The sequence below is a fragment of the Gobio gobio genome (assembly GCF_949357685.1).
Source record: "Gobio gobio genome assembly, chromosome: 5".
Classification (NCBI taxonomy): domain Eukaryota; kingdom Metazoa; phylum Chordata; class Actinopteri; order Cypriniformes; family Gobionidae; genus Gobio; species Gobio gobio.
In genome coordinates, this window is record NC_137101.1 from 16433568 (window position 1) to 16446685 (window position 13118).

The window sequence follows — 13118 nt, forward strand, 5'->3', positions numbered from 1 at the left end:
TTTATTGATATTTTACCGACTTAATGATATTTTCTATCCACTAACCCAGTGTTTTCCAACTCGTGACTGTAATTTTAATTTTATTTTATAAATATTAACATTCTCTCCGGTACCAATAAACTGAAAATTATTTTCATGTTATGGCTGATAACTGAAAATTAACATTTTATATTACATAAATAAATTAAAAATAAATATATTAATAAAGAATCATTTCAAATGCTACAACTGAATTCACATTCAGTGGTAATAAATGGGTTTTTAAAAGGTTAACCTTAAGAGAGTATTAGATGGCAGCAAAGTAAAAACAGAAATGAGCATGCATAATCAAATATCCAATTACGGCAGATATATATCTCCAACATTGGCCAGTAAATAAAAACAAAAAACAGAAATATAATATCGTCAACAACCCATATGGTACCAATATATTGTACATCCCCATATACAAATAAAGCAATCAAACAGACCACAAAAAGTGTCTTTTAAAATGGATAAATTAATTTTGATCGTTTGCTACGTGAAGTTTAAACAAAATGTTACATTTTTATAAAATGTATAAAATGCTCAGGGGGTACTTCAAGTAAATAATTTAAGTTGCAAACCTCTGAATATTTTCGCCATATTTAAATTTGAACGTTATTCAACATCTTTTAAGCTATTTTCCTAATGGAGAACATTAACTTCACACAATGTAGGTGATTTCAGGTTTTACTATCCCCTCAATAGGCAAAACTTAACCCCCCCACACACACACACGCTGCTCCCTCTCATCCTCTCTGCCTCTCACTCTCTCTCTCTCTCTCTCTCTCTCACACTCGCTCCGTCTGCGCTCAGTTTAAGTGCAGGGATCCAGTGCATGGAAGGTAGAGGGCAGAAGTGCGCATTTCCTCTCCTCCCCTTTACCTCCGTTCATCTTCTCATTCAGATGACAGCCTGAACGCTCACTGGAAACAGCAGGATGAGTGTGTACCTGTGCATGTGTGGCGTACTCCACCGGAGAGTCTCATTCAACATGCTGTAACATCAAGCAAACTGGCTCTACAAGAGAAAAAGAGACACAGAAAGAGGTAAGACTGACTCTGCTTCTCATTAACATGAAAACACGCTCTTTTCTATCTGTTTTCAAAAGCACTGCCAAATTCCCTGCTTAACTCACATGTGGAGAACTTGGAACAGACCTCTTGGTTTTTACTCTCACAGGCAAGTTACAGTACGTTATTGATATTTCTGATCTGACTGAAAAGCACATTGATTGGAAGGGGATTGGAAGGGGTGGAATTGACTGGCAACTAATGTGGAATATCGTGGGAACGGCGGAGCGGACAGATGATGCTCACATGATATCAATACATCAGCTCTTCGCGCTTTAGATAATTAGACAGGTTAAAGAGGAACTGCTAATTTGTTTGCGTTTCCTGAGTGTCTGATTTGCTTGTTTGCTCGGCAGTGGAAATGGAATGTCGGGAGAGATGGTAACTTGGAAACAAGAGTGTGGAAAGCGACTAGGGATCAGGGGGGAAATGTAATGAACTTGTCTAAGTCAACAGCAGATGGGCATCCATTCAGTCTCTGTTTGCATTTGTGGATGACAGAAGCATCCCAGCAGCACTTCACAACTAATAATTGGGTTCCCCACCTCTGTTATTTCTCTGACTATACGAGTCTATGTGTTTGACAGCTCTCTTATCTCTTTGAGTAGTTGAGATGTCAGTTGGTATACTCAAGCATATAGTTTATCAGAAGCTGAGCAGTGATGAGTGATTTTGGACGGAGCCCTCAAGCTGGTTTTTATAGAGTGCCACAGCATGTCAGAAACCCTCACAGATTGATTAGACACAGCTAGGGACTGACATGACCAGCATACTACAACCCTAAGCTTTGGGGTTTGGGTTTAAGCTTATGATGTATTGTTTAAGGACATTGTTTAATAATAAAAATAAATAAATAAATAAAAATAGTGTGTGTGTATATATATATATATATATATATATATATATATATATATATATATATATACACACTATTTTTTTGTGTGTGTGTGTGTGTGTGTGTGTGTGTGTGTGTGTGTGTGTGTGTGTGTGTGTGTGTGTGTGTGTGTGTGTGTGTGTGTGTGTGTGTGTGTGTGTGTGTGTGTGTGTTTAAATATAATATAATATAATATTAAATATAATAATTTTGCTTTTAATAATTTATTTAAATATTGTGTTATGAGTTTTACATCTAAAATTAAATTTTACCCAAATCTCACTCATTCTCACAGTATTTATTAATATTTTGAATTAGCATTCATAGTTAGATTTTCATTTTGCATATTACTTTAACTTATAGTAATTTGGTTGTGCTTTTGTAGCTTTAATTTATTTTACTTTTTGTACTTAAACTTATTCAGCTAGTTGCCAACAGTGCCAAGGCATTTCTATTTTTTCATCTAATATTTATATTTTATTGTAATGAAGCTTTATTTTTTTTATTAATTTTATTTAACAATAACTTGAGTTTGTGGTGTTGTCATGATCAGGTTATGCAAACACACACGAAGATGAAGATGAAGATGCGAGTTAAGTCTTTAATAATCTACCCTGGGTAAATCCAACAACTGTAATAAAGAGAAGACCAGACAACTGAGAACAGAAACACATGAACTTAAATACAGGTGACAAACAAGGTAATTAATCACACAATGAATGACAAATCAAATTAACATCCATGACAACAAACTAACGGTGCAAACTGAAAACAAAGTCCATGTGATGAGTGTGTGAGACAGGTGTGATACCAAAGACATGAAAGAAGCATTGATTTCAGTTACCATTTGCGGTCTGATATATAGCATTGTCATGTACGACAGCAAATCTTAGGAGATATCTGCATATTGACCAATCAGAATTAAGTATTTCAAAAAGCTGTTTGTCAAAAAGCCCAGGTGTGATCTGAGGCATTGAGGTTTTTGTGAATGAAGCTGGATTTCCAACATAGGCTTAGATATTTTTGGAAATCCTAAAGTTTAAATTCAGCAATGTGGCATTATTATTTAGTCTCTGACCTTTTTGGAAACACAGTCAAAAAATGTTCTCTCTGAATCAGAAGCTAAATTTAGGCTCCTAATTTTAGTCTCGACATGTCATCTCTCTTAGGTGAGAAATACATTTAGGAGGAGAATAAAAGGGGCTAGTATTAATGAGAGCCATATTTCAGTCCCCTTTTGCATTGGTTATCTGCCTTTCACAGAAACAGAAAGAAAAAGAGATTATTCTCAATTACAAACAACCCACTCTGGGTGTCTCTAAACAGTTTGCTATGAATACATGACTTGAAAGGCAAAAATCCTCTAATTTCGGTAATCCACGGTCTTATATTACACCTGATGCTCTGCTTTAAACACCAATATGCCTGAGGCACAGTTACAGCTAATAGCTTAAAGCTAAGAGCAGTCGATCACACTGCAGGTAAGTCTTCCCTCAGACTCGCGGATGGTGTGTACACACAGGGGCATCCGAGTCGCTTAAAGACAATGTGTGTTAACGCGTGTAATGAATAAGCCTGTCTCTATCGTTTTCACATTACAGAAGAAAACGGACACAGAGGAGTAATAAAGGAGCTCTTTAGTAACACAGCAATGAAAAGTGAGAAAGGGAGTGAATTAGGCATAAATGGACAGAGAAAGAGGGGATATAAAAGCTATTTGCAGCTGTTGATCTCCCATTTAAATAGACAATCAGTGCAGTCACCTCCCATGATTGGAAAATGGAGGATGAAACCCAGGCCAGTTGCATAAACATAAACTATGTTAAGATTGTGTCTTAAGAACTGCTACTTTTCGGATTCAAATTAGACCAGTCTACCTTTTTTCTGTAACTGACTTGTTAATGGCTTGTTACTAAAAGTTGGACCAGTCTTGTGGAAACTTGTAAGACTAGTCTAAGCAGTTTATGCAACCGGCCACAGGTCACAGTTAAACGACCAATTTATGACCATACTCCCCCTATACTCTTATTTTAGGATGATTTCCCACAAAGAGGTAATTTATTATTACCTTTTTAATGTATAGTTGTTATTATTATAGACAAATTTATATTTGAATAATATTAAAATAACATTTTATGAGCCATTTTAATATAACAATAGTGTTATATTAAAATGGCTCATAATAAAATATTTAATTTTATAACTGGGTATCAACCCAGTTCATAATAAAACGACAAATTTATGGCCATATTCTCCCCAGACTCTCTTCTTTTTTTTTTTTTTTTGATGTTTTCCCATCAATTATAGACACAATTACATTTTGGTATGAGCATTTATTATTATGTAATTATATTTTAATTTTGCATTTTACTTTAAGTTTTAGTCAGTTAGTTGTGGTTTTGTTTTTTGTTATGTCTATTTAGCTTTTATTTATTTCAGTTTTAGTACTTTTTGTACTTATTCAGTTAGTTGCCAAGGCAATATTTCTAGTTTTTAATCTAATATTTATATTTTATTGAAGCTTTTTTTCATGATTGTTATCATTATAGACAAAACTATATTTTAATAATATTAAAATAATAGTTTATTATGAGCTTTTTTAAAATAACTTATTTTAAAATGGCTCATAATAAAATATTTTAATTGTACAATAATAACAATATTTATGATTCGAAAATTGAGGATGAAACTATGTTCATAATTAAACGACACATTTATGGCCATATTCTCCCCAGACTCTCTTTTTCCCAGCAATGAGCCACCACTTTATTGTGACCTTTTTTTAAATATAGATTATCATTATTAAAAGACACAATTATATTTTTTTAGCCTTTATTATTATGATTATTCCATTATATATTATAAAAATAACATAAAAGTTGCACTTTATTTTAAGGTGTCCTTGTTAGAATGTAATTATTCATTTAAGTACTGATATATATTATTTAACATGGTTAATGTGGGTTAGGGTTAGTTGGGTTTGGTTTAAGGGTAGTAGCATGTAATTATGCATAATTTTTCCAAAGTAAGTACATGTAACTATAAAATAAAGTGTTATAAAAAACTAAAACAATAAACAAAAATATTTACAACAATAATAGTACATTCTGGATAGCAAAGGGTAAATCTAAGCAGAATACAACAATGCCTGTAATCTGATGTTTGAGGTGTTTGAATCGCTGTGCCATTCTTTCTGATTTTAGGTAAGGGGTGTATTGATGGTAACTATGGGGATGAGCAGAGAACAGACTGTACCATCTGCAGTGCTAATGACGTTAGTTCATGTTATCTAAATGTAACCTTCCCTCTCTCCTCAGTGTTCAATACGCATCTCAATTCAACCTAACACATTCTCAGAATTAAAGCCTGCATGCAGTCTAAATGGGGGTTTTTTCTTCCCAAAAACACAAAATTAAAAATCATTTGGTGGAATCTATGACATTTTGGATAAACAATTTTGATTCCATCACCCTCATAGATTTGCATTTGAATAGACCGCTTTTTGTGAGCTGACAGCTGACTTTATCTTTTCACTGTAGAGTTAGTGCTAGTGGATATTTTTGCAGTTTCAAATTGTCAAGTCATGCAGGCAGAAAGCAAAAGACCAATAACTGAGGGACATTTTTTTAAATTCAGGACCACTTTGCATTTAGTCCTGTGGTGCTTTTGAGCTCTGTAAGGGCTTCTACTGCATGCACCATCCACAGCTCAGAGTCAGATGTAATGAGCCAAACGATCCAAAATCATGATGCAGTGACTGTTTTTTGAATAGAGTCTTACTTTTACATTAATTTTCCTTTAAATGGGAAGTCTATAGAGTCTCTTCAGTCAGATCAGCCGCTATCCTCAACAGGTTTGGCTAGTTAGCACAGCCCCTGCCAATGCCATAATTACTCTGTGGACAAAAAGTATCTTTCTCCAACGATGGCCATTAAAAAGTATGTATTCTCTGAATATTTTTCTTGTCTGCTACTTCTGGGAGTCGTGCGCCAGAAACTGCCACTGAGATGAATGGGAATGCTAATGGATACCTCTCTCCAGGTATTATATACCTCCATACCCAATTCTGTCAAAAAAAGTCCCCTTGAAACCAGAAGAACAGAAAGGAACTTGTTCACACAACATTCGTAAGTCTCAGAGGATGATGTTGCATCTTCTCGCAATCTGGCATTGCTTCCTTCTAAAGTCACATTAGTTTACAAAGCTTTCTGTAATAAAAAATTAACAAGCAATAGAACACATTCACAAACAATTAGTAAGTAGCTACTCTATTATGCAGTATTCGGTGGCAGGGGGTATGTGGATGAGCATATGATTATAAATATTAATTGATCTTCAGAGAGGAACAATGACTTTAGTGAAGCTCGAGCTAAATTTTGTGATTCTCGTTTGCTCAAAGGCAATAGGAGCATCTCCCATTCTCTCCTACATTCTCACACATGCACAACGGTCCGGAGGGGATAGATAAACACACTGTGGTAAAGCCTTGGGAAAAGAAAGTCCTTCACACTCTTCTCTGCTTCTGTGAAGCGCTATGTGATGAACTGCCAGGAGAGACACAGCTAGTGGATTTGGACACAAATGTCAGAATTCAGAGCCATATGTACCACACTCTGTTTCAGAGGGATTGATCCATCTGAGGAACACTGTATCTAGCTTTGTTTTCAATTGTGTTGAAAAGACAGATTTTACAGGTTTAAATGGGAGTCGTTCAAAATGCTGCATCTGTCATTAAAAGAGGATATTTTGAAAAATGTCATCTTGTTATAAAAAGCGGAGTAAAAAAAAAAAGATACTTTGAAAAATGCCTCTGTCTGTTTGTTTTGTGCATACAAAAGTCCATGTTTTGGACCCCACTTTCTTTCAATGTATGGACAAAAAGGTAAACATTCTTCAAAATATCTTCTCTAGAAAAAATAATAATAAATGAATAATCAATAATCATTAATAATCATTTTTTTACATCAAATTAATAATTGACAATTTAATTAAACTGGCTAATATTATAATTAATAAAAAAAATTTTATATATATATTACATTTATAGTTACTAAACTAATATCTTAAAATAAATAAATGTATAATACTTAATCAATATTAATACACTATATGCCAAAAGTTTTGGGACGTCTGCCTTTACATGCACATGACCTTTAATGACATCCCATTCTTAATCTGTAGGGTTTAATATGGAGTTTTAACCCTTTGTACCCTTTGCAGCTATAACAGCTTCAACTCTTCTGGGAAGGCTTTCCACAAGGTTTAGGAGTGTGTTTATGGGAATTTTTGACCATTCTTCTAGAAGCACATTTGTAAGGTCAGGTACAGAAGTAAGACGAGAAGGCCTGGCTCACAGTCTCCACTCTAATTCATCCCAAAGGTGTCCTATCAGGTTGAGGTCAATTCCTCCACACCAAACTCACACATCCATGTCTTTGTGGACCCTGCTTTGTGCACTAATGCGCAGTTATTTTGGAACAGGAAGGGGCCATTCCCAAACTGTTCCCACAAAGTTGGGAGCATGAAATTGTCCAAAATGTCTTGGTATGCTGAAGCATTAAGAGTTTCTTTCACTGGAACTAAGGGGCCAAGCCCAACCCCTGAAAAACCACCCCACAACATAATCCCCCCTCCACCAAACTTTACACTTGGCACAGTGCAGTCAGGCAAGTACCGTTCTCCTGGCAACCGGCAAACCCAGACTCGTCCATTGGCTTGCCAGACAGAGAACCGTGATTTGTCACTCCAGAAGACACGTCTCCACTGCCACTGAGTCCAGCGGTGGCGTGCTTTACACCACTGCATTCAACGCTTTGCATTGCACTTGGTGATGTAATGCTTGGATGCAGCTGCTCGGTCATGGAGATCTCTACACACTGTTCGAGCGCATATGAAGGCCACATGAAGTTTCGAGGTCTGTAGCTATTTACTATACAGAAAGTTCTGAGCACGACTTCTGCGCACTGTGCGCCTCAGCGTGCGCTGACCCCGCTCTGTGATTTTACGTGGCTCCTGAGAGATACCCATTATTTCACAAGCAGTCTGCATGCCTAGATGCTTGATTTTATACACCTGTGGCCATGGAAGGGATTGGAACACCTGAATTCAATGATTTGGAGGGGTGTCCCAATACTTTTGGCAATATAGTGTATATTATAAATTATATAAATTATATTTCATATCAATAATCTTGTTTATATCACAAATAGAAGATAATTAAAAAAAATTGTCTGTTTTGTTTATTTGTTTGTATGTTTTTGCCGATATAAAATGTCCATGCAATGTTACTTTAGACCCCTGACTTCTATGGTGGACAAAAAAAATAGTTTTTCGTGATCCATTGAAGAATGAAAGTCATACAGGTCTGGAACAACATGAGGCTGAGAGTACAGTTATTTTTATTTTTGGGTGAACTGTTCTTTTAATGTTCACATACTTTCAGAATGTCCCTGAGTTACCACGGTAACACTAAAGCTGTTTGCATGTGCGTAGGATAGTGGGATTTTTTTACCGTATGTTTTTTGTTTTCTGGTTTAAGCATATAAAAGTACAATGTTGGTTTCATCTGAGCCGCACAGCAGATGTTCGGTATCTCCTCAGACCTCTGTGAAGTATTAAAGGAACAATAAATGCAAACAGAGCTGCTTTTTTTATAAGATTAAGGTATGAAGATATCAGTTCTGACTTACGGCATAATGACTGAGTAAACAGACATCACCTCATTTGGAATTCAGAAAAAAGTGGTATCTGATTGTTGATACTCAGGGGTGTTTTTTGCTGCAATATTATATAATTTATGATTCAGTAACCGCACATACCTGTAAAAACATGAGGCAGTATATGATAATACACAGTGTTGATTATTGATCATTTCTGCACTGGAAACAGACATACCTTATGAAGGGGGGTGGGGGGGACTAATCTGTTGAAATCAAATATTATGTAAAATACTATAGACTAAACCATAGATAGACAATGTCAGGAAGTGAATATTTTAAGGAGAATTTATCTTTGCCATAGGCTTGTGAATATGAATGCATATTGATGCACAGTATTGGCTTCTGGTGTGTTTTGTGTGTATGTAACTGTGTGCGGTTTGTTTCCTTCATGTTGGCAAGGGGGAGTGTTTGTGACTGCCAACAAGGCATTCAGAGGCCTGTACGGGTGACAGAGGCGGATTGGCATGATGACGTGTTATGACAGACGGCCAGCTCAGAGCGACCAGGCTGTTAGTGTAGCTGTAAACCAAACACAGACATGCTGACTGCTGTTTAAACACAGAGAGAAAGATAAGAAAGATGGATGATATAAATATATATCTAGAGAGAGAGACACATTCACACACCAAGCACATATTCCCATAAACTCTGTTAGCTCATCACATGTATTATGCAATGCAGCTCCATTTAACCAATAGTTGGTTGTCCTTAAGGGTCACATTTCCCCTCATCCTGCCTGAAGATCTCTGTCTTAGGTAGGCCACATGTATCTATTCCTTATGGTCCTCCTGCCAGCCCCTTTTACCATCCTGTGCTTAGAGTCTCAAGGTATGTTCAAAATAGCATAGTGCTTTTAGTATGTTTGCATTATGCAGTACACACACTGTGAACAGTATGAGAACTTTCTGTATGCATGGGAAACCCGGATGACCTACAACATTTGACAAAATGTGCCACATGCATCCTGATCACACTGCATAGGATATAGCATTCCAGAATACAATGTGCTCGACTTGACAGAGGATGTATGTTAAGGGGGCATAAGGCCGTGATATTAGAGATACTGCCCTAACAAAAGCCAAGTTTTGAGCAAATACAACTTTATTAATTCATATGCACCCATACTCTTGTTTTCTTCATAGTAGATAGCATTCTTTTTTATGCGTCTCATGACAGTCGCACCAGGATCTATGAGGATGGAAGCTTTGAAAAGGCTTTAGACAGAGAGATTTGATTTGAGATGTTGTGTGGGGACTGGAAGGCTTTTTTCATATTGCTCTGTTAAAAAATATGCTTTTCATCAGAGAAAGCACATGCTGAGACAAGCATGGATGGAATCATCAATAAAGAATTATCGCACTTAATCCTTTGCAACATGTTGTATCTATTTGTCTTGAGTGCATATTGTGTTATTTTTCATGCCAAGATTCCCTTCATCAATATTCTCATAGTCATATCTCATGTCTTTATCAGCAATCTCTCACATTTCCCCTTTGACAGCAATAATGAAAGAATTGTTGTAACACCAGCTGTCCGTCTTATCATGCGTAACTCAATCAATAACTTGATAAATATAAATATCAAGCCCAACAGATGTCTTTGTTCAAACAACGCATGAGTCCTTCACTCCATTGCATTTTATGTTGGAACAACATGAGGGTTAATAACTTATGACTGAAATTTTACTGTCTTGTTTTGAGAATGTAGGGTTTACCTGTAGTCTATCTTTGTGTGTGTTTCAGAACTTGCAGAACAAAATGACCACCAGGCGGTGAACAATGAGTGCGTGTTGACTTGCTCTCTCTCCTCACACTGTTTCTTCATGAGGGCTGAGAGATGACCATGAACGGCCGCTGGTCCTTCAACACTCTGACCGTCATCTTTATCCTGCTGTCCACTGCAGGTAAGGCCAGTACTTATAGATGCCTTTAAAGGTGCAGTAAGCGATTTCTGAGAAACACTATCGATATCATCATTCATTGCTCCGTCCACAAAACGCATCTTAAAATTGTCCAAATGAGGTGCGGAGACCAAAAACTCCAATTTGGGAAACACTTTAAAAAAATAAGGCATTGGGAAAGGTCACATATGACTGAAATATTTGCCACCTTTTCATTAAAGCAGTGGTTTTATCTTGCAATTGGTGGTTCCCCTTCATTGTTAGAGTGTGCAGATAGTTTAAGTGTCTTTCTGTCACTAGAGCTAACATTACAGCAACAGGTTGTGTGAAACATAGCAAAGCCAATGTTAGTCACATATTGAGCAGAAACAACACAACCTCTGCGTTCATTTTTTCGGGCCTCCCCGCTTAGGTCTCTCCAGCGCTGGAAAGCTTTTCTAATGTTAATGCGGGTCCTAAAGCTGTTGCCTGATCATAACCCTTATTTTTCCAGGGATCTGACCTTTTCTCTTTTGTAATGTCTCTCAGCCATCTCTCTGACAGAGTGACCTGTCCCTGTTGGTTAGAGCAGCACACACACACACTCACTCCATCTTACACACGCACGCCATTAACACGCTGGTCTTCAAACACGCAAACATATCAACTCCATTTCCATCCCCATCAGAATCCACGCTGCGCATTACAACACACGCGTCGGCACGAAGCAACCAGAAGTCGGCTCGTCCATTGTCTTGTTAATAAGGGGGGGTTAATGGAAATTTGGCATTATTATTATGTGTTTATTATTCTTTATGTCTACCTTTGTATTTGTTATTTTTGACTGAATTTTGTTTCTATAAAGGTGTTGTGAAAATGTATACTCACATGTATACTTACCCACCCATGTTTGTAATGGTTTTAACAAAAGGGGCAGGGCAGGCCTTGGACTATAAAGAGGAGCCCCAAAGTAGTATGTGTGGTCAGTTAACCTGGCGAGCGAGCGTGCAAGTGTGGTGCCGTGACCGATTTAATTTTCATTGGAGTAGTTTGCGTGTATATATTTATATATATTTTTTTTTATTTTCTCTGTTTTTTTGTACAGTTTTTGTTTGCTATTTGATTTTTCTCTGTTACTTTTTGTATATAGCTTTGGTCGTTAGTCTACTGGGACTGTTTCACCTCTCGAGCGCTGAAAAATAAACATCACTTTGCACCTACATCACTGCGCGAGTATTGCCATATTTCTTAGGAATTTTTTTTTTCTCTGTAAAAAAAAAAGTCATATGCACCCACACAATCTCAGTCAGACACATGCGACTTGGACTTGAGGCACAAATTATAAGGATCTGACTTGGCAAAAACTAATTCAACTTTGACTTTCTTACAGTTACTAATGACTGCATTTGGACTGATTACTCACATGAGTCATTCAAGATTGAACATTGGCCTATTTGCTCTTTCTGCCAGGCAAAGTGTGCAGTGATTTGTTCAACAATCATCAAACGTGTGGAGGGAGAAATAATGGCTATGATGTCATTGAAAGCAATTTATGGGCCATCAACCATGCGCAAAATAAAATGCAATGTACTAACAAGCAAGTTTAACATTTTTGTAGCATTTCCAATAAGCATTTGCCAAAAAAATATGCTTTTATTAATATTTTACAATAATGATCAAATATGATACATTAATACATGATTAATTTAAATACTCTCCTCCCATAAATGTTGTGCCTGAAAGGGAAACTCCTACAAATACATATATGCAAAAAGGTCAGCCGCAAAAATAACCCTGTCCATGCCTTTTCAGCGCTAATTTATCAGCGCGTGTCTTTAGTAAATCCTGACAGTAGTTTTTTAACGCCAAAAGAGGGTTTGCGCTGACGCAAGCTGTTAGTAAATCTGGCCCTATATATATAAATATATATACATATATACTGTACACACACACACACACACACACACACAGCAATGTAGAAAAATATGGATTGCTGATTAAAAATCATTGTTGACATCAGAAATCTCTACATGGAACTCTTTATGCAAAGGAGCTGCTACTCCAGTTCATCTGCTCAATAGGGACCCGCAGAGTATTTCATCAAATGGTCCTCACATGAATTTAATACCTACAACCATATTTCCCATAAGACAAACAGTCAGTACAAAAGCCTCAAGCCTGATTTTGCCGCTATACTAAAGGCCAGGGCGATAACAGATGTGTGTTTGGATTGAGCTCAGAAGACTATGCTGTTGTAACAGGATGTAAGAATGGGAGAGGAATTGAATGAGAGACATATTTAGAGAAATATTTGGGGAATATTTATACAAATACCTTTTCATTTTTTGGCCCTGTTCACTCACTCTGTAATATTTCAAGACAAGAGGAGCCACACTCAGGGGGATTCACGAAAAATGAACTGTGCCTGCTGATAGTCGTTTATTTGCAAATGCTGTTTGTGTTGTTTTAGCACCCGCTTCACTAAAGGAATTATGCTAAACAGGGAACGGCCCAAACACGGCCAAAAAAAAAAAAAAAATCAGCTGAATGCA

The 13118-nt window shown here is 36.7% G+C and overlaps 1 protein-coding gene across 4 annotated transcripts in view; it reads left to right on the plus strand.

Moving 5' to 3' along the window:
• Positions 1–243: 243 nt before the first annotated feature.
• Positions 244–13118, plus strand: part of shisal1a (shisa like 1a) — a gene marked incomplete at its 3' end in the record, with an annotated part of 30007 nt that continues 17132 nt past the window's right edge. The window contains exons 1-2 of one of the 4 annotated variants that reach the window (XM_079818180.1): positions 244–1070; positions 10430–10590. In XM_079818180.1, the coding sequence (XP_079674306.1) occupies positions 10524–10590 (67 nt within the window). In that variant the 5' untranslated portion in view covers positions 244–1070; positions 10430–10523. Of the gene's footprint in view, positions 1071–2521; positions 2669–10429; positions 10591–13118 lie in introns of those variants that run through there. The other 3 variants (XM_079818178.1, XM_079818181.1, XM_079818179.1) reach the window with 3 other exon arrangements.